General features: G+C 47.0%; 1 protein-coding gene across 5 annotated transcripts in view; it reads left to right on the forward strand.

Annotated features, from left to right (window-relative positions):
• The window catches only part of DAAM2 (dishevelled associated activator of morphogenesis 2), a 129002-nt gene that overhangs the window by 90724 nt on the left and 18198 nt on the right, over window positions 1–20080 (forward strand). For 4 of the 5 annotated variants that reach the window (XM_059177850.1, XM_059177852.1, XM_059177854.1 and 1 more), the window contains exons 8-18: window positions 105–208; window positions 1343–1409; window positions 2472–2589; window positions 4599–4737; window positions 8999–9057; window positions 9193–9377; window positions 9990–10289; window positions 13753–13860; window positions 16214–16240; window positions 17287–17393; window positions 18596–18680. In XM_059177850.1, the coding sequence (XP_059033833.1) occupies window positions 105–208; window positions 1343–1409; window positions 2472–2589; window positions 4599–4737; window positions 8999–9057; window positions 9193–9377; window positions 9990–10289; window positions 13753–13860; window positions 16214–16240; window positions 17287–17393; window positions 18596–18680 (1299 nt within the window). The remainder of the gene's footprint in view (window positions 1–104; window positions 209–1342; window positions 1410–2471; window positions 2590–4598; window positions 4738–8998; window positions 9058–9192; window positions 9378–9989; window positions 10290–13752; window positions 13861–16213; window positions 16241–17286; window positions 17394–18595; window positions 18681–20080) is intronic. The other variant, XM_059177855.1, reaches the window with a different exon arrangement.

Raw genomic sequence — 20080 nt, forward strand, 5'->3', positions numbered from 1 at the left:
TTGTTGTAGGTGATGTAGTGGGACAATGACTGGAGTGGGTCTGCTGGGGACTCTTGTGGAAGAGCCACAAGCCAATGAGTCTGTCCTGCTTCGGTGACCCCCAGGATAATCTGGAGTTCCGCCTTCATCTACGGTATGAGTTCCTGATGCTGGGGATCCAACCTGTGATTGACAAACTCCGGCAGCATGAGAACGCCATCCTGGACAAGTAAGACCCACCTGTCCCCACTGCAGTCATATAGGGACAGTGCCTCAGTTGGGGATGATCAGGACTTTCAAGGAGGCTGCCCTTCCTACTGGAAACCACCTGCCATACACAGTATCAATTCAAAATAAGTTCTATGTGGGGAAGGTGGACAACTCTCACCCGCCTGTCCCACATCCTACCTATGTCCCTGCTTGCTCTCTTGGCTGACCTGCTTTCTCATTTCCAATGTTATAGGCAGGTGGACCCAGTAGTCATCAATCATGGCAGTACTTCCCCAGGGTGGGTGGGGGAGCATTTGGAAACACTTGGTGGTATTCCTTTGGCTTTCAGACTGGCTGGTTGGGGGACACTAACTGGTATTGATAGTTGGAAACCAGGAATACTAAACATCCTGCAGGGCACTCCTGCTTAGCAAGGGAATTGCTCCACTCCAAATGGAAGCCATAAAAGCCTTCATTGATAAAAGGGCACAATTAAATTCCTATGTCTTCCTTAATTCCAATTAAGTTCCTATCTGTCTCTTCTGGTTCTGTCCCATTGGTAGACTATTTTATTGCACTGAGTCTTAAAGGAGACAGGATGGGCCCTTTTGAAATGGAGCTGGAGAATGGATGGGGTGGAAAATGACAGAGCCATAAACTGGCTTCATAGGTTGACATATGGACAGTATGAGAGTCCTGGTGAAGGCAGAACAGTATTCCTTGACTGGGTGATTTTATCCCAAGGGGCAGTTGGCGAAGTCTGGACACATTTTTGTTGTCACAACTTCAAAGGTGGGGGCTGCTACTGGTGTCTGGTGGGTAGAGATCAGAAATGCTGCTGAACCTTTTACATCACACAGATTGGCCTCCCACAACCAAGGCAGATCTAGCCCTGGGTATCAATAATGACAAAATTGAGAAAGGCTGATCTAAGGGGACAGGCCTCTGGGCTAGCCGGCCTGAGGAGGGGGCATGGGGTTCTATAAAGGAGGAGAGTGCTGGCCTGCGACAGGTGGCTTCTTTCTGATTTTGCCTCGGCCTCACTGGAATGAAGCTTTCAGATTTAGTTCACTGGGGAGTTAAAGGGGTTGACCCTCAAATAGGGACATCCTCAAAGTAATATCTACTCTCTCTATCCCCCCATCCTATCTAGGCATTTAGACTTCTTTGAGATGGTCCGGAATGAGGATGACCTGGAGCTAGCCAGGAGGTTTGACATGGTGAGAAGCCTACAGGGATGGGGCTACAGAAGTGGGGTCCCAGGTGGTCCCACAAACTCTTCTCCAGATCCCATGATGTAGTGGGTCCAGTGTTGACTGGCTTCCCTGGTGAGTGGCCCTATAGCCAGGTCCTGCTTCTGGAGCCTGGCAGTGTGTTGACTCTGCAAGGCCTCACCTAGCAGGCCTTACCTACCAAGGGCATCTCCTTTGCTGGGAGATTGCAACCCCCAAAGGAAAGAGGGCCTGTTCTTACATGTGATAGTCTCAAATTCTCTCCAGGCTACTCTTCCTCTGCCTTTCAGCAATTTCCTGAGTCCTCTTTCCCCGTCACTAACCAGATCATGTTTCACAAACCAGATTGTCTTTTCATTTCAATCTCAATAACCCTGAAAATACACAATTCTGCTACTTAAATATTGTATTATAAAATCTCCACTCAAATAGAAACCTACATCTGGTGGTGCTCCAGTCACCCATCACTATCCATTTATATTGTCACATAAACCTTGGATTTACAACAAGGAGATTGAGATTTGCCTTGTCACACAATGAGAGTAGATCTGGGATTTGAACCCAGGTTGCGTGAAACTATGCTACGTGGTCCTTGAATTGCCTATGTCCCTGTCCCCTTCCCTTAGTTTAAATCAGTAGCTCTCAACCAGCAGTGTCTTTGCTTCCGTCTTCCCCTGTGGACATTTGCAATGCCTGGAGACAATTTTTGTTGTCACAATTGGTGTAAGAAGGTTGCCCTCCTTACATCTGGCATCTGATAGATATGGACCAAGGATGGTATGGAACAGCCTACAGTGAACAGGACAGATTCCCATGCCGAAGAATGATCTGGTTCAAGATGCCAATAGTGCTGAAATGGAGAAATCCTGCTTCGTGTAATTAGGACAACTCCCTCCGCCTTTTCTCTGTGCCTCTCTTTTGAAGCCTGGCCAGAAGCAGGAGAAGGAACATTGTCCTGGGAAATGGGGCTCCATGGATGGAAGTAGGTTTTTCTCCTCTCTTCTTCCATGGCTTATCCCTCCCTGTTTACTGTGCCCTCCACTCCCTCAGGTCCACATTGACACCAAGAGTGCTTCCCAGATGTTTGAGCTGATCCACAAGAAGCTAAAGCACACTGAGGCCTACCCCTGCTTGCTGTCTGTTTTACACCACTGTCTGCAGATGCCCTGTGAGTACGCTACATGTACCACTTCCTCAGCTGGCCTGAACGTTGGCCTGGGGCAGGTTGAGACAATGTGTCAGGACTTCCCTGAGTTGGTGAGTCTGGCTGGGTCTCCCTTGGCACATGTCTCCAGGAGGCCTGGCCACAGGATGCAGGCCCTTGTCCTTCTCTCTCTCTTTGGGGTCAAGACTTCCACTGTCACCCAGGTGAGCAGCTGGGAACTTGGGCCTGAACAACGATGTTCTGGTCTACCAGGAAGAAGCTTGATCATTGTAAAATCAAACAGAGCTGACTGTCAGCTTATGACAGGAGAGTGATCAGTCCTCTTGGGGGGCTCCAAGAAGCAGCTTTGTATTTGGGGGACTGCCACAGATCTAGACTGAGCATGCCTTTTTCCAGAGTTTCATCAACTCCTCCATCCAGGTCTTATGAGCTCCACTTTAATGCACTTTCCCCTGCATCTCTTTGCAAGTACTGGATGTTAGCATATAAGCTTAGCAGATGCTAAGCTTTTTAAGATCCAGGTGTGCACAGTGACTGAATAAATTACATATAATCACTAATAGCCACCCCAGCATGCAATTTGAAATGAACTGTAACTGTATCACTTGATATTTAAGCTCTTCACAAAACCACAAATTTGGAAGACTAGTATGGCCAACCAAGATGGTCAACCTGGGAAGACTCTCTACTGGTGGTGATGGTGGCATTTGTTTTTGTGGTGATGGTGGCAATGACTACAGTTTGCTGTGTGCCAGTGCTGGGCCATGCATGACGCAAGGCACTTTGGCACAGTGTCTCTAAACCTCAAAATGACTTAAGGGTGTGCATTATTGTACTTGATTTATAGTGGATGAACTTGAGGCTTGGTGATTCTGTACATAGAAAGGAATTTTTGTTTCTTTGGGGTTATGGCTTTAGATGAAACCTGTTCTACTTCTGTGAGCCAGTGACCTGGCTTTACCCTGTATTCCTGGGTGAAGGGTAAATGGAAAACTATGCCACATTGCAGTGCCTTTGTCAGTGAAGTATTGGAAAAGAAACAGGACACAGTGACCTAGACCAGGAACCTATCAGTTCTCCAAAGCTCAGTCCAGAGACCTTCACGAAAGATGTAGGAAGTGCCTGAGAAACCCAAATTCTCCTCTCTCAGGTTCTGTGTGTGGTGCTCCATGGGTAATGTCAACGGGTGTCTTCCTTCAAAATGGGGCTTTGCAGACAACCTTCCACCTTTAAGCATTATGGTTTGACTCTGAGATCAGCATCATGTTGGCTGACCTCCTTTGGTTGGTCAGAGCACTTGGGATCAAGATGAGAAAGAGGGGCTTGTGGCTAGCCATGAAAAGAAAACCCATGTCCCACCAAGCCATGACTACAGAGGATAGGAGTGGAGCCCTGTGAGGTCAGGCATCACACACAAGCCTTTGCCTTCACAGTTCCGGGTCTCCTTCATCAAGAAATCAGCCTGGATTCCATTAGCACTTCTCCAACACATTCTGACTCTCTCTCTTTCTCAGTGCATACCTGTAATGAGTTTCCATTCATTTTTCACCGTAGAAAAACAGCCTAGATAATCCTAAAACGTTTTCTTTTTTTAAATTTCCCTGGAGACTTCATTATTTAGCAGGTAATATTTTGGAGCAGATTTACTTTTTGAAAGGTGCTTTTTTTTTGATAATGGAAAAGACAATTTATATTCCCAAGGTGTAGGCTATTCAGGGTGCCTACAGGGAACAAAGACAGCCAAGAAGCCCTTCAGGGAGTAGAGAAATGTATCTAGAGGATTGACACACTCATAGAAAGTCAGCTGCAGATCATCAAGAAATGGCTGCATTTGTGAATCTCCATCATCACCATCAGCATCAGTAGCATCATTGCCTCTTCCATCAGACTGGGAGCTTTCCAAGGGCGGGAGAGGGCACGTTTCATCAGCTTGTGCCCATGCCATGATTCTAGGGCAGGACCCCAGGGTGTTCCAGGGCTCAGTAAAGTTATGATGCCTATTGTCCTTGCAGACAAGCGGAACGGTGGCTACTTCCAGCAATGGCAGCTCCTGGACCGAATCCTTCAGCAGATTGTCCTCCAGGATGAGAGGGGTGTGGACCCTGACCTGGCTCCCTTGGAGAACTTCAATGTCAAGAACATTGTCAACATGTGAGCAGTGGCCAGCTCTCACCTGTCTTCCTCCTCCTTCCTCTCTCCTCTCGCTCTCTTGTAAACCAGATGCCTCCAAATGCACCTTAAGGAACATGCCCAGTATAGAATTCTCTGATATGATAGAAATGTTCCATATCTTCCCTGTTCAAACCTGGCTGCTGAGCACTTGACATGTGGATAGTGTAACTGAGGAGCTTAATTTAAAATTTTATTTCATTTAAATTCAGATAGCCATATAATGTGGCTAGGGACTATCATATCAAACAACACAAGTTTGTAGGGAATGTAGTCAGCTTTTTTTCTTCTCATTTTTAAAATTTAATTTCATTTCAGTGTAACAGAATTCATTGTTTATGCACCACACCCAGTGCTCCATGCAATATGTTCCCTCCATAATACCCACCACCAGGCTCACCCAACCTCCCACCCCGCCACCCCTTCAAAACCCTCAGATTGTTTTTTAGAGTCCATAGTATCTCATGGTTCACCTCCCCCTCCAATTTCCCTCAACTTCCTTCTCCTCTCCATCTCCCCATGTCCTCTGTGTTACTTCTTATGCTCCACAAATAAGTGAAACCATATGATAATTGACTCTCTCTGCTTGACTTATTTCACTCAGCATAATCTCTTCCAGTCCCATCCATGTTGCTACAAAAGTTGTGTATTCATCCTTTCTGATGGAGGCATAATACTCCATAGTATATATGGACCACATCTTCCTTATCCGTTCATCCGTTGAAGGGCAGCTTGGTTCTTTCCACAGTTTGGCGACCATGGCCATTGCTGCCATGAACATGGGGGTACAGATGGCCCTTCTTTTCACTCCATCTGTATCTTTGGGGTAAATACCCAGGAGTGCAATTGCAGGATCATAGGGAAGCTCTATTTTTAATTTCTTAAGGAATCTCTACACTGTTCTCCAAAGAGGCTGCACCAACTTGCATTCCCACCAACAGTGTAAGAGGGTTCCCCTTTCTCCACATCCTCTCCAACACATGTTGTTTCCTGTGTTGCTAATTTTGGCCATTCTGACTGGTGTAAAGTGGTATCTCAATGTGGTTTTGATTTGAATCTCCCTGATGGCTAGTGATGATGAGCATTTTTTCATGTGTCTGATAGCCATTTGTATGTCTTCATTGGAGAAGTGTCTGCCCATGTCTTCTGCCCATTTTTTGACATGATTATCTGTTTTGTGTGTGTTGAGTTTGAGAAATTCTTTATAGATCCTGGATATCAACCTTTTGTCTGTACTGTCATTGTAGTCAGCTTTAAAAAAAAAAAAAATTATTGTTTGAGAGAAAGAGAGATCGAGAGAGCACAAACTTGGGTAGGGAGGAGAGCCAGAGGAAGAAGCAGACTTCCCACTGAGCAGGGAGCCTGATGTGGGGCTCGATCCCAGGACCCTGGCCTGACCTGAGCCAAAGGCAGATACTTAACCAGCTGAGCCACCCAGGTGCCCCTGTACTCAGCTTTTAATGATTCATTGCATGGGGTGGATAGAGGAAGAATTTAAACTTATTAACAATGGTCTATGAGATAACCAATCCTCCAGTTTGCTTTTGCATGACCCATGAGCTAAGAATAGGTTTTACATTTTAAAGTGTTTTTAAAAACAAATGAGAATATGTGACAGAGACTGTACCTGCTATATGAAACCTAAAATATTTATTCTAACCCTTTAGGGAAAGTTTGCCGATCACTGAAATAGAGCATGGCAATTTAACTAAGGCTGTTGGATAAGGATGTCAGAGCCTAAGGTCTTCTGGCTTATCTTTGACCCTGTGTACTGAGAAACACAGAACCAAGTTTAAAGTCACGTCAAGTAGTAATCAGATGTTAAGCTAACATACTAATTTTTAATTTTAAACTTTTACTGGACTTTATTTTTTTAAGTTTTTAATTTCCAGTTAGTTAACATATAGCGTTATTTTAGTTTCAGGCATGCAATGTCGTGATTCAACACTTCATATATCACCCCGAGCTCATCATGACAAGTGCCTTCCTTAATCCCCGTCATCTGCTTCATCCATCCCTCTGCCCCCTCCCCTCTGGGAACCATCAGTTTGTCCTCTATAGTTAAGAGTCAATTTCTTGATTTGTCTCTTTTTCTTTTTTTCCCTTTTCTCATTTGATTTGTTTCTTAAATTCCATCTATCTGTGAAATCATACGGGTTTGTCTTTTTCTGACTGATTTGTTTTACTTAGCATGATACTCTCTGGCTCTGTCCATGTCATTGCAAATGGCAAGATTTCGTCCTTTTTAAAGGCTGCATAATATTCCACCATTTTTAATGCACCACATCTTCTTATTCAATAACCAATTGATGGACACTTGGGCTTCTTTCAAATCTTGGATTTTTCAAATAATGTTGCTGTTAGTGGAAGTCTGATCCAGTTGCCCTTTAAGGAGATAAGTTGGCTCTCAATTTGGTCACATGCCAAAGCCAAGTAGATAATGATTTTTTAACTATTCATGCTATTGTTTTCATTTTACAAGTAGTTAGGTATTGATGTGGTTAATCCTACCTGGTTTGCTGGATAAGTGCAAATAGAAAAGTAATCAAAATGCAACTTTATTTCTGATTTTTATTTTTGTTTTCTACCAGTTCTTTGCACTATTTAGTGGGGAAGCTTTTCCTCTGTCCTCAGATCCAATGAAGTTTTTGCTTCTTCTTGCACAATCATTTTAAACAGTCTCAAATCTGCAACTACTAGAACTAGTCCCAGATGTGAACTATGTGAATTCTAGATTAGATTTAGCCTTCACTCTCTCTCTTCCCTGGACTGGAGCTGGAAGTTGTAGTGGGAAGGGCATGTGTAATGATTGGCTTTCTTTCTCTGTTCTGTTTTTCTTCTAACCCATTGTACACACATATCCCCTTCTATTAGCTAACCAGTTTTAAACCCCTATCACAGTGCAGGGGAAGGAAGGAGAAGAAGAAAAGATCTTACTTGATCAGGTAACTTAGTAAACAGTCTTCCTATTCTCTGGCCTTGGCACATGGGTGAAGACATGAATTATTTCTGGGATCTTCTGAAGCTCTTTGGCACATGCATCTTACTATAAAACCCTGGCCACTGACCATTTAAGGCCTTTTTATCACTTGGGACTGGGTGGTACCACCCCTTCCATCAGCCCCTGATTCACTAGCAATCTAGTACACAATGGCACAATGTTCAAGTGTCCACTTCTCTGCTATGTGGACATCTTAAACAGGACTTAAAATGGCATCAGCCCAATTTCTCCATGATGCTTGCATGAGAAATCCTCATGCAATCTCTGTGCCAACAAAGTCTAAGAGTGCTGGATATCCCAGCAGAGCACCACTCTCTCTCTTGTTAATGTTTCTTCACTCTTTGGACCTGCCTGGCCCCAAGTTGGACCCCAGTTCACCAAGCCTCCTTCCCAACATCAGGGAATGTAGGTCAGAACACTCTGAATTGGGTTCAACAGAGACAGTGGATGATGGTGAAAGAGGTAGGATCTCCAAGAAGGACAGCAATGGCTCTCTCCAAAGACTCTCTTAACAAATTATGTTCCCTTCCATACTCTGTCTCCTCTTTATATCTTTCATCTGATTGAGGAAGCCAAAATTCATGGATCTAACTCTGCCATGTTTTTAGAGTTACAAAAAAGAAAATCCTGATTATTTGGGTCTCATTTGGGATTTCATTTCTATTACACTGTGATGTCTAGATAATAGCTTAATCCCCATTACAAGAGTTCGGCATGAATGAAGACTTCCTGTGATTTAGATACATCCCCTCTTTACCCTCAACATATTCATTCTGTGGTGCTGGGATGGGTGACTTCTCTTACTCTTATACATTGGTCTTTGGAAGCCCGTACCATGGTAGGGCTAACATTTTGATCTCTTTCAAAGCAAAAACTTATTTTTACAAAGGTGTACAAGTCATCAGACAACTAAAAGAAGCCCGAGATTTAGTCCTCGTTCTACCATTAGTTAAGCTATTGTCTTCATCTCTGCTCTCAAGAGCTTCAACTATATCCGAAGGGGTTGGATCATAAGTTATTTGAGGGTCTTTTCAGTTTTCACAGTCCACAGAGAGACAATGAGAACTGGGAAGACCTGGGGACCTGAAGAGACATCTGGAGAGTCAAAAATCCTAGCCTCCTTGATGTGGCTGGACTGGGATTGGAGATCATGGAACTGATGTGGGGAATAGGGGGATAATATATCTTTTGGGAAGTAATAAGCCAACAATCAACAGACCCTTCCCTGTGTTCCCCCACCAGGCTCATCAATGAGAATGAGGTAAAACAATGGCGAGACCAGGCAGAGAAGTTCCGGAAAGGTAAGGGGCTCTGCCTCAAACCACTGCGTGCTCTGCACAACCCCTCCTGTGCCCAGCCCAGGACCCATTAGAGGTAGACCCATGCATATTCAATTGTCTCTTCCCATTTTCTCTCCTGTCCTACTCCCATTCCAGAACACATGGAGCTGGTGAGCAAGCTGGAGAGGAAGGAGCGAGAATGTGAGACAAAAACATTAGAGAAGGAAGAGATGATGCGGACACTGAACAAGATGAAGGACAAGCTGGCTCGAGAGTCCCAGGAGCTGCGCCAGGCTCGAGGACAAGTGGCAGAGCTGGTAGCCCAACTCAGTGAAATCTCAGTATGTAGATACCCTCCTCTCTTTACATATTGAGCTGAGACCTTCAGGATGAGGTGGGAAGAACAGGTATGGGGAAGGGCTGAGGACCTCAAGATGAAGGAGAATTTAGAGGAGCAGCTCAGGCCAGGATAGAGAGGACCTCTGAGTCTGTAAGGGTTGCTACGTTTGTGTTAATTAGGGGGAAAAAAAAAACAAACCAATACTGCAATACTGTTTTCCTTGGGTGACACTGTCCCAGGAAGCACACCTGGCAAAGCAGAGTGCAAGTATGGTTTTGTGCCCCCTCCCTATGTAGCTGTATGTCCTTGTGGAGGTGGTAGCATACATAACCATATGTAGCGCTCCTGCTGTTGCATTGTGATAACTATGACTTTGTCCAGTGTTATGTATGTGTGTTTTACCTATGTGTATGTGTCTGTGGTTGTGTCTCTGTATATTGGATATTTGGGATACAGAGAGGAAATGGGGGGATAAAATGCATGAGAGAGGTGAGAGCAGGATTGGGGTTCTAGTATAGATGAGTAAGAATAAGGAAAGGAATAGTGTGGTGCGGACTTGAAAGGTATCCTTGCTTGATGGCTTTGTCTTTTTGATTTTTCCATCTTCCCACAGACAGGACCAGTATCTTCCCCACCTCCCCCTGGGGGCCCACTTACCTTGTCTTCCTCAATGACAACCAGTGACCTGCCTCCACCTCCGCCCCCTCTCCCATTTGCCTGCTGTCCCCCACCTCCACCACCACCTCTTCCACCTGGTGGACCTCCCACTCCTCCTGGTGCCCCACCGTGCTTCAGCATTGGCCTGCCTCTCCCTCCAGACCCCTGCCCCAGCAGTGATATCCCACTCAGGAAGAAGTGTGTCCCCCAGCCTTCCCATCCACTGAAGTCCTTCAACTGGGTCAAGCTAAATGAGGTAAGTAACAAAGAAAAGATCAGTAGATCCATTCTCCCATAGCCAGTGACAATCAGCCCCACAGACTGCCTGCCCATTGTTTGTAGATCTCCCGTTCTGGGTTCCTTCTTTGGGCAGGGGGAAGGAAAGGCACAGTAGATGCAGAAGATGGGATTGCTCATTCCAGACAGCTCACTGTCCATTGGGAAGAACATCTATGCTGGAAGAAGATAGCTTGGCATGTGCTAAGGGTCATTTTGGAAAAGCCACCTGCAGACAGAATGTGTACATGATGAGGTTTAATACGGTTATGTTGATACCAAAGCATGGGCCAAACAGAGTCACTTTCTGGACAATACAATGGCTGGGCTAGAGTTTTAAGAATAGGGTGTATTTGAGGAAAAGAGTGGAAGATATAGGCAAATAACTTGGGCCAAGGTCTAGAGATGGTAAAGATCAGGCTGGTGTGTTCAAAGGACTGAAATGATGAGATCTTGGCAGGGGACAGGACAGTACCCTTGCCATGAAGAGTTTCATGTCAAGATGTAGCCATTCTGGCATCCTCCCAGTGGGAAGTAGACACACTGGGTACTTTTCTAGACTGCTCATGAATGTTATCTATTCTAATAATCACCAATCCCAGGTCCATATGTGGGTGTTGGTTCCTCTGTCGGACTCTCACAAACATGGAGTAGATTTGCCCTGGGTTACATTAGGCTCCTAGTAATTTAAGTCCAGTTCTAGCCTGGGTTGAGCCCTACCTCTGGTTCTGTACTAAATCCTATTAGGACCTGTGACTTTGTCCTTTAGCTGTAATACATACATGGTAACTGCGTTCAGTTAGCTGACCCATACACACACTTCAGCGGCCATGCAGACATCATTGAGTTGTGTAAGTTCTTTATCTGTTTTAGGTGTTTAGCCTTTACTGAATATACCATTTGCAGATATCACCTCTCATTCAGTAAGTTGCCTTTTTGTATAGTTAAAAAATTTTTAAAGGTAATGAAAAGTTGATTAGACCCCTCAACAATTAAGGAAAATAGACAAGGCAACTAATATTTTTGCAACATTTTCATCAAATGGAGCTATGGATAGGGTTTTCTCTGGGGTCCAGTAATAATAAAATCTATATAAATTCCTCAGGAACCCAAAGCAGGCCAGAGTATCATTCCTGGACTGGAAAATACAGGTGTGATGGAATGGGGGATTAGGGGGAGCACTCACAGGAGTTGTAGACATTGCTCAGCAGAAGTGAGTGGAGGGGACTGAATAATATTTGTGGACCTGTTAGCCCACTCCCAAGCTTTTAATCATGTTACCAGGAGTTATTTAAGCACTTGGTCTTCAGGTTCCTGATCTACAAAATGGGGGGAATTATGACACCCACATCAAATGATTATTGTGAGGATTAATTGACATATGAAGTACTTGGAACGGTGACTGACTCAGGAATTCATAATAGTATTAGGTGAGTTATTAGTGGCACAACCATGCACGCCTTAAGTATGTTATCTCACCTAATCCTTCAACTCACTAAGCAAGCATTGCTGAGACTGCTTCCTTTTGTGCGAAACAAGAAGAAAATGATACCCTCCTACTTGCCAATGGTCCCAAGTAGTCATGAGGCTGGGAGTGCAAGCTCACTTGCTCAGTTTTGACCCCAAATGCTCAGTGAGAGAAACACAAAGAAAAAGGGTTTTGGAGAAAGATTTCCCTGGCGTATAAAGGGTATGTCTAGAGGAACCGAAGCCCCAGGGATTTAAACAGGAGTTGATAAGGTTTTGGCCAGAGTGATGCAAATTTAAAGCCAGGGATCATTCTACACAGTGGGCCATCAGGGCGCCTCAGTGAAGCATGGGACGTGGAGAATACTAGGAAATGGGTTATGGCTCCAGAGCTCGGCTTCACCTCCGCCTCCGCGAGGGGCTGTGTAGGGGGATGGGGTGGCATTTGGCAAGGAGGGTGGGAGAGCTGGGCACTCAGTCTGTTCTCCCCGGGGAAAGTCTCCCTGCTGTTGTCCATCCAGCTCTTGCATTCCAGCCCTGTCTTAGCCCCTCCTCAGCGGGAGTAAAGAACAGCAGCAAGCTTTACCTGTGTGGGCTTTCCCATGGAGCTCACTTCCACTCCAGGCCTGGCCACTGAGAGCTTTCCCTTCCCTACTTTCCTGATTCAGTTTCCCTTCCCATCTTCTCTCTGTCTCCCATCTACTCCATTCCAGGGGCCTGGCTCCTTTCCCCAGTCCCCTTCCCTTACTCCACGCATGCTCCTGTGCGCACACACACACACACACACACACACACACACACAGTGGTTGTTTCTGCCATGAAAAGAATGTGTCTGTGTTGGGTTTGGCCAGTTGCCTGTATCCCTTGCTGCTCTAAGCTTCCCAGCCCGGCATTCCACAAGAGGGTCCCTGGCCTTAGGAAGGCCACAGGAATGTCCCCACACCCCCCTGCTCTGGCCTAGCCTCCCCTTTCCAGAGTTTAAGAAAATAAAAGTGAGTGAAAGGTATGTTTTGCTCTCTAAGCCTTGCTGAGGGGGAGATGGAGGGAGAAGGGGGTAGTGGCCTTAGGAAGGTTCCCCAGCTGCCCCCCAGGCAGAGGAAGGTGGGAGATTCCATTTTAAAGGACAGCAAAGCTCAGGATGGGGCAAATACTCGTAGGAGGACAGAAGTGAGCACCCTGGGAGGGGCTGAGCTTTGGCCTCTGAGCCATTGTTGGGGTGCTGTAAGACCACTGGGATGTTCTCAGCTTTGCTGATGGAGCCTCTCCCCAGTGTGGGGGTTCAGTGCCAAGGTCCCACACAGAGGTGGGGCAGTGCTTAGGTGGGAAGAGCTGGAAATGTGAACCCTTTGATGCATTCCAACCATGAGGGATAGGCCACTTTCCCTGGGTCTGACCAACAGGAAGCTGTGGCAGTCTCGCTGGCCTGAGCAGTCACTCCAAGGATCAGGATATCCCAGCCTTTGGCATTTCCCACTTTCTGACAATTTGTCGTTCCTACTTTCTGGGAATCTGGGAAAGTGGGAGGAAGACCCTCTGGGAGAGAAAATGACCATCTCAGATATGGGAAATCTAGTGCGCATTGAGGATTTGAAGATCTCAGATATGTGCGGGCATTGTCTCTTGTAGTGACTCTAGCCAACCCTGACCTATAGGGAGTGTGCCCCAAGAGCACTGGTTTGGTTTGGTTTTTCTGGAAGGAGTTTGCATGCCATCATTCACTCCTGCCTTCTGTTTGATTTATGGAACACATGTCTGTATGGCCCCAGGAGAAAGGAAGGACAAGGAGGTTGACTCTGGCCTCTGCCCTGGAACAGAGTATTGAAGGTTTGGGGGAGACGAATGGACTCCCTTTCTGAAGGTCTGAAAGCCTATTATAGTTTGTGCAGCTGGGAGCAGGCGGAGATAGAGAGACATTGGACCATTCCATCGTGAAGGAGTTGGGTCAAACGCTGGGTCTTGTCCTTCCTGAATCTTAGGCACGTGTCCCTGGCACCGTATGGAATGAGATTGATGACATGCAGGTATTTCGCATTCTGGACCTAGAGGACTTTGAAAAAATGTTTTCAGCTTATCAGAGGCACCAGGTAAGACCCTTCCCCACCCCCATCTTCTTGGGTCTTGACTTCTAGTTTTGACTTCACCTATGCCCCTTGAACCCAACCCTCAACCTTTCTTCTTTCCCTCCCTTCCTCCCATGTATACTGAATGATTTTATTCCTTATTAGGTACCATGCTTTACTAAGCATAGGGATTGGAATTAGAGACATGCAGTGCAGCAGGGGAAATATCCTGTTGTATTATAGTTCCGGCACACAGTTGTGTGTATTTATACACTGAGGGATGAGATAACATTTTGTCCATTTCTCTTTCATCTTGGAGCCCTGGAGGTGGAGTCACAGCCCTGACTACTGTTGAACCCTGTTCTCTCTTTGACCCCAGGGTCTGGAGACTACATCTAGCAGAAATGATCAATTTCAAACTGCTCTCTCCACCATAGCCTACCAGCACCCCTGCAAGTCAGTTAGCTGAGGATGTCCATGTTTCCAGGAAGGTGGAGCTGCTCCAGGTCATGTTGTGGGGTTGAGGTTGGGTCTGGGCCTGGGCAGGCTGGGAAAGCCCTGAGCTTTGCTCTGCAGACTGTGCTTACAGATGGCTGGCCTGTCAGCTGGCTCTTCCGACCGCAGTAGGGGGAGTGGGAGTGTGGCAGAATGCAGGGCACTCCCGAGGCAGTGCGGTGCGGATTGCCAAATGTGCTGATTCTAACTCCTCATCTTCGCATGAATGTGAGTCAGGAGGTGAGTCGGGCCGGCCGAGGAATCCGCACTGTAGCTAGCACATCTGGGGGCCCTCCCCCGCCCAGTCCAGTTTGGGCATTCCCAGCCTTGAGGCTTTAGAGTGAGCTCTGAGGGTTGTTTCCTCTCCACACTGTGCCACTTTCTCTGGTCCCCTCAGCTGAGCCCAGGGTGCCAGCCCTGAGGACACCCCAGATGATTGTGAGTAGGGTCTGTGGCTTCCTGGGCCCTGAGTAGCAGCTGCTTGTTGTGGCTGGGCCCCCCTCTGCATTCTGACAAGTTTAGACCTGTGGACAGTCCCTTCTGAGGGCACATGAGACTCCTCTTAGGAGCCTAGCCAAAGGGACAGAGCTGGGGCAGGGCTCTGATCCTGACTTGGCATTCTAGAAAAGCGATTGTTATTTAAGTTAAAAGTAGGTGATCAAGGTATTTGATTCTTTACCCTCATTCCAGGCAACATTTTTTAGCCTCTGCCCACATCAGGCTGGCATGGCAACCAGCAGCATCTGTGGTCTAACAGGAGTGGAAAGGGGTTCTTCTTGAGTCCTTGGTGCTCCTGTGCCCCGGTGCTCCCAAGTGGGATGGAGGGGGCATGTACAAGGGGTGCATCAGGCATGGTCAATCACACAGCTCCTCCTGGTTGGAGAGTCTTTCTCTTGGGCAGTGTTCCAAGCCAGCCCACCCAGTGTCTGGGCTCCAAGGTGAGGCTAAGATGGGGAGCAGTGGGGAAAGAGGTCTATGGGGTTTAGAACAAACTGGGTTTAGGGCCTTTTGGTTTAGTGACTGGAGAAAAATCAATGTGGAAAGTCCCGTTGAGTCCCCTGTCTCCTTTCTTAATCCCCTACTGAGGGTCTGGGCTCACCCAGACTATTGTCACTTGGTGGGTCGCCCAGACTCAGGCTGACTTCACAGCAGCAGAGCTGGAAAGATCCCAGAGGCTGTGTGGCCCTGGTCGCCTCTCCCTATTTTGGGTCCCAGGTTGCATGTTTTGGTGGGGAGGGAAAGGTCCCATGAGCTATGGTCTTCCCACTGTGTCCTATGCAGCTCCTGAGTTAGTGACTTCAACTCCATTAGGGCCCAAAAGGGAGAACTGGGTGTGGGCCCTGCCTCCTTAGTTCCCTTGGAAACCAAAAGACAAAAGGAAGGGGTGAAACTCAGGGACACCTGCTTTCCTCTGCCTCAATGAATGCAACTTCTGCATGCTTCTGGTCCCTTCTGGTTATATCTCCTCTTCTGTTTAGAAAGGTGAAGTCATCCAGCAGCAGAGAAATGCTCTCTGCCCTCTGAGCATTTTCCCAACAGAGAAGAAAGGAAGAATAACAACCAAGGCCTGGTGTTGGGAAGCTTGGGGGCCTGGCCTGCCCCAGCTGGGGAGTGGTGGTCCCACTGGGCCCAGGACAGGCAGGGGACCTGCCTGCTCCCCACTTTGTGGCTTCTCTGGGAGTGTATGTCCACTAGAAGCACCTTCTGTCCAGGGTAATTGCTAGTCTCCATTTCCAACCATGCAGGTCTCATTGGGATGGGTTGGACAGAGTCAATGCTCAGAGATCCCCATGTCTCTCCTACTGTCCCTGGGGTCCCTGAAACTCTTGGCTAACGTTGTGCATGTTTAATTCTCTGTTGGCTGTGGCTGCTACCTGCCTAGGAGCTGATAACTAATCCTTCTCAGCAGGTGAGTCACTCTTGGGGCTCTGGACACTCTAACTTCTAACCACTGTCCTGGGCTGCTGCCCTGTACTTGTCAAAAGAGAGGGCTTATTCATTCTGCCTTCTACCTTTATGACCAATCCCTATAAGCAACACAGGAAAGGGTTCCCAAAGAGAAAGCAGAAATGTAGGGGTGGGAAGTAATTCAAAAAGACCCCTACCAGCAATGGAGGTGATTGTCTACTGTAGTAAGGAGAAAGATTCCAGGTCTGTTGTCTTACCTACCTGGCCCAAGGCAAAGCCGTCCTGTAAGACTGCATAGGTTGGGCACTGCATAATCCCAAGGGCACAATTCATAAGGATAATGATGTGAGTGGCAGCCTCACATCATTGTGCAATATAGAGCATGTGCTTGGAGGGACCTCTCAGGGTAAAAACTAGTTTCCTATCTGCCTCTTTGAGGGCCCAAGAGAAGAGAGGGTGTCTGATTTTTGGGGAATCTGCTGCTGGAACCCCAGTGGAGAGAATTCTTCATGGAACTCTGTCTCAGTTTCCCCACTTCTGAACTTGTGGATGCCCTCTAATCTAGGCACATTGAGCTGTGCCTGAAGTCTCCAGGAATCCAGGAACTGTAGCTTGATAGGGATTTGGAAACTACTTCCCATAATAAGCTTGGAGAAGCTCTCTGGGTAGGGTGGTGGAGTGAGGGCTGATTCTGTGGATGTTGGGGATTGCATAACATTGCTCAAAGCCATAGGGACCAGTCACCCCCCTTCCACTGGAATAGTTCTTTCTTTAGTTTGTCCAGAAAGGGCGGTCTTTAAAAAGGGGAGCTCTTCATTGCCCTCAGTCCGTTCTAGCCCATGGTAAAATCCCAGATGTCTCCTAGTAGAGATGGTTATTAACCACCTTCCTTTTTCTCTCTCCTGTCTTTTTCTTTCCCTGTCTTTCTTCCCCTCACACCAGGAGTATCTCTTGGTTGGTGTGGGAGTGGCTCCTGGGGGGTGGGCAAGGAGAGGATTGGAGCATACATGTATACCTCAACCTTTTTACTTGGCTTGTTGGTTTCAGAAAGAGCTGGGCTCTACAGAGGACATCTACCTGGCCTCCCGCAAAGTCAAAGAGCTGTCAGTCATTGACGGCCGAAGGGCACAGAACTGCATCATCCTTCTCTCCAAGTATGTGCTTGTCCTGCCTCTTCAGCCCCTATTGGGAGGGATGGATCCCTCCAAGGAAGTAGAGCCCTGGGAAAGCTAGAGCAAAAACATATAGTGGAACTGAATGCCTGGGGGACAGGGGTGGCCAAGGAATGGGGTGATAGCTGTCTCTATGCTTCCCCTGCCCCCACTGTCCTCTGGGAATGGGAGGAGACCACCGATCTAGAACCCTCTCTTGAGAGCTTATGTTCAGCAGCAGTGTGGGGCTCTGCAGACAGGAAACTGCCCCAGTCACGATGACCAGCCTGGTCATCGTCTGGCAGCAGAATTGCTCTAAGCCCATGGAGGGCCCCACTAGGCTTAGGCCACAGAGCAGCATGATCTCAGCCCCCAAGCATTTCCCGTGGCTGCAGAACAAACAGGGCAGTATCTGCATGAACAGCACAGCTTCTGTGTGGGTCCTCCCCCCGAGCCAGGGTCAGAGGGCACCGCCACCCATACTATTCTTAGTGCTGCCCCAGCCATCTCTGGGACATCCATGCCCCTTTCTTCCCACAGGCCTCAGGCCTCAGTTTCTCTCTCTTGAAGATGAGGGAGAGTTCTGTATCTCCAGGGCTCCAAGTGGTGTGCATCTGGAGGGAAAAGGGAAGGACTGTGTGTGTTTGTGTGTGTGTGTGTGTGTGTGTGTGTGTGTGTGTGTAGGGAGGTGGCTTTTCCCTCACCCAGACAGCAAGATGTATGGGAACAGCTGTGTGGGAGCTGAGGCACTGTCAGAAGACTGAGGGCTGTTCTGTCTCTGACAATGAAGGAAGCAGGAAGCAGCCCCATTTGTGGTCTGTCAATAGTCCCATCTTCGCGTGGAGGTGCAGTAGATATTTTAGGCATAAGGAGAAGAAGGATCAGAAACCTTTTGCCCTCTTTGTCTACACTAAAGATGGCCCTTTTACTCCCAAATGTCCCTATCAGTCATGACAGAGACTCTAGCAAGACAGCAGATTCAAGTTTATCCTTAAAAATCAAAATATCTCATTATTATTGAGTTCCTTCAGTAGGCCATATGAGTTTAGTTAGAGAAGGCTTTGCAGAAGAGGTAAGTGGGGAGCACTAAGGGATACAGTCCCATATTCATGTGAGTGAGAGAATGCAGGGGAGGAGAAGGGCTGGGGTTTGTCCCGAGCGGAGGGGCCAAGCCAGACTGCTTAAGGGGCAGCGTTTTGCCTTAGGTTGAAGCTTTCTAATGAGGAGATCCGGCAGGCCATCCTGAAGATGGATGAACAGGAGGACCTCGCTAAGGACATGCTGGAGCAGGTGAGGTCCCTAGTGGGGAAGGGATGAGAGCAGAAATTAGGGGGCAGCTGAACCCCTCCCTGTCCCCAGAGAGGCCACAACTCTTAGGTCAAGGAAAAAATCAGACTGGAAGATGAGGAGGTGGGGAAAGGTTTATAGATACTCCCTGGACCAGCCTTTCTGAGGGGAGGCTGGAAAAGGCTGCATCTTTTCTAGGGGATTGAGGTCTTTGACAAGAGGTATAAGCTATGATTCCCCCTGGGTCTCAAGGCAAAATCAGAGTGAGCCATAATCATATATTTCCCCAACCTCCTCCACCTCTATTTATTGGGTCCTTCAAGAGAAACCTGGAAGGTACCAACAAAAGCACCATCAGTTGGACCTCATTAGAATGAAGAATTCTGTTCATCAGAGGATACCATTACTAGAGTGAAAAGACAAGCCAAACTTTAGAAGACATTTACTTTATGTACATGTAGCAAAGACTTCCTATTCAGAATAAAGAGCTCTACAAATCTGGGAGAGAAAATGACAAATACCTCCACCTGAAAATAATCAGAAGCCTTCAATGGGTACTTCATGAAAGACAGTTTCCAAGTGGCTTGACACTCTTAGTCATCAGAGATATATAGTAAATCACACTAAGGCAGAACCACACACCCACCGGAAGAACTATATTGAAATGACTGACAATGCCAAGTGTTGGCAAGGACATCAAGCAACTGGAATTCTCATTGAGTACAATTTGGAAAACAATTTGGTAGCATACACAAAGGCTAAACCTACCCTCCTGCCCAGCAGTCCCACTGCAGCGTACAGAGAAATGACTACAAACATTGACTATAAAAGATATAGGCAAGAATATTTGTAATAGTTTTATTCATGGAACAACCCAACTGTCCATCAGTAAGAAAATGAATAAATACATTGTGGTATATTCTTACAATGGAATACTGTTCATCAATGTATAAAAAGCAAACTACCCATACTTACAGTATGGATGAGTCTCAGACATTATGTTGTGCAAAAGAAGCCAGACACCAGGGAAAGCACACAGCATGAATCCATTTATACGAAGTTTAAGAACAGGCAAATCTAATCTAAGGTGATAGAATTCAGTTGGGAGGCTATAACGGGGACGGGGATGGGTTGCTTATGGAAAAAGTACAAGAGAACTTTCTGGGGGATGGAAATCTGTATCTTAATCTGGATGGGAGTTCACTGGGTGGTTTTGTCAAAACTCATTGAATTGCACGCTCAAGATGGATGCATTTTGGGGCACTGGGGGGCTTAGTTGGTTAAGCATCTGACTCTTGATTTCAGCTCAGGTCATGAACTCAGGCCCTGGGATTGAGCCCCGTGTGGGGCTCTGAGCTCAGCACAGAGTCTGTTTGGGACTTTTCCTCTCCCTCTGCCTCTCC

Source organism: Mustela lutreola, chromosome 6 (assembly GCF_030435805.1).
Source record: "Mustela lutreola isolate mMusLut2 chromosome 6, mMusLut2.pri, whole genome shotgun sequence".
NCBI lineage: Eukaryota > Metazoa > Chordata > Mammalia > Carnivora > Mustelidae > Mustela > Mustela lutreola.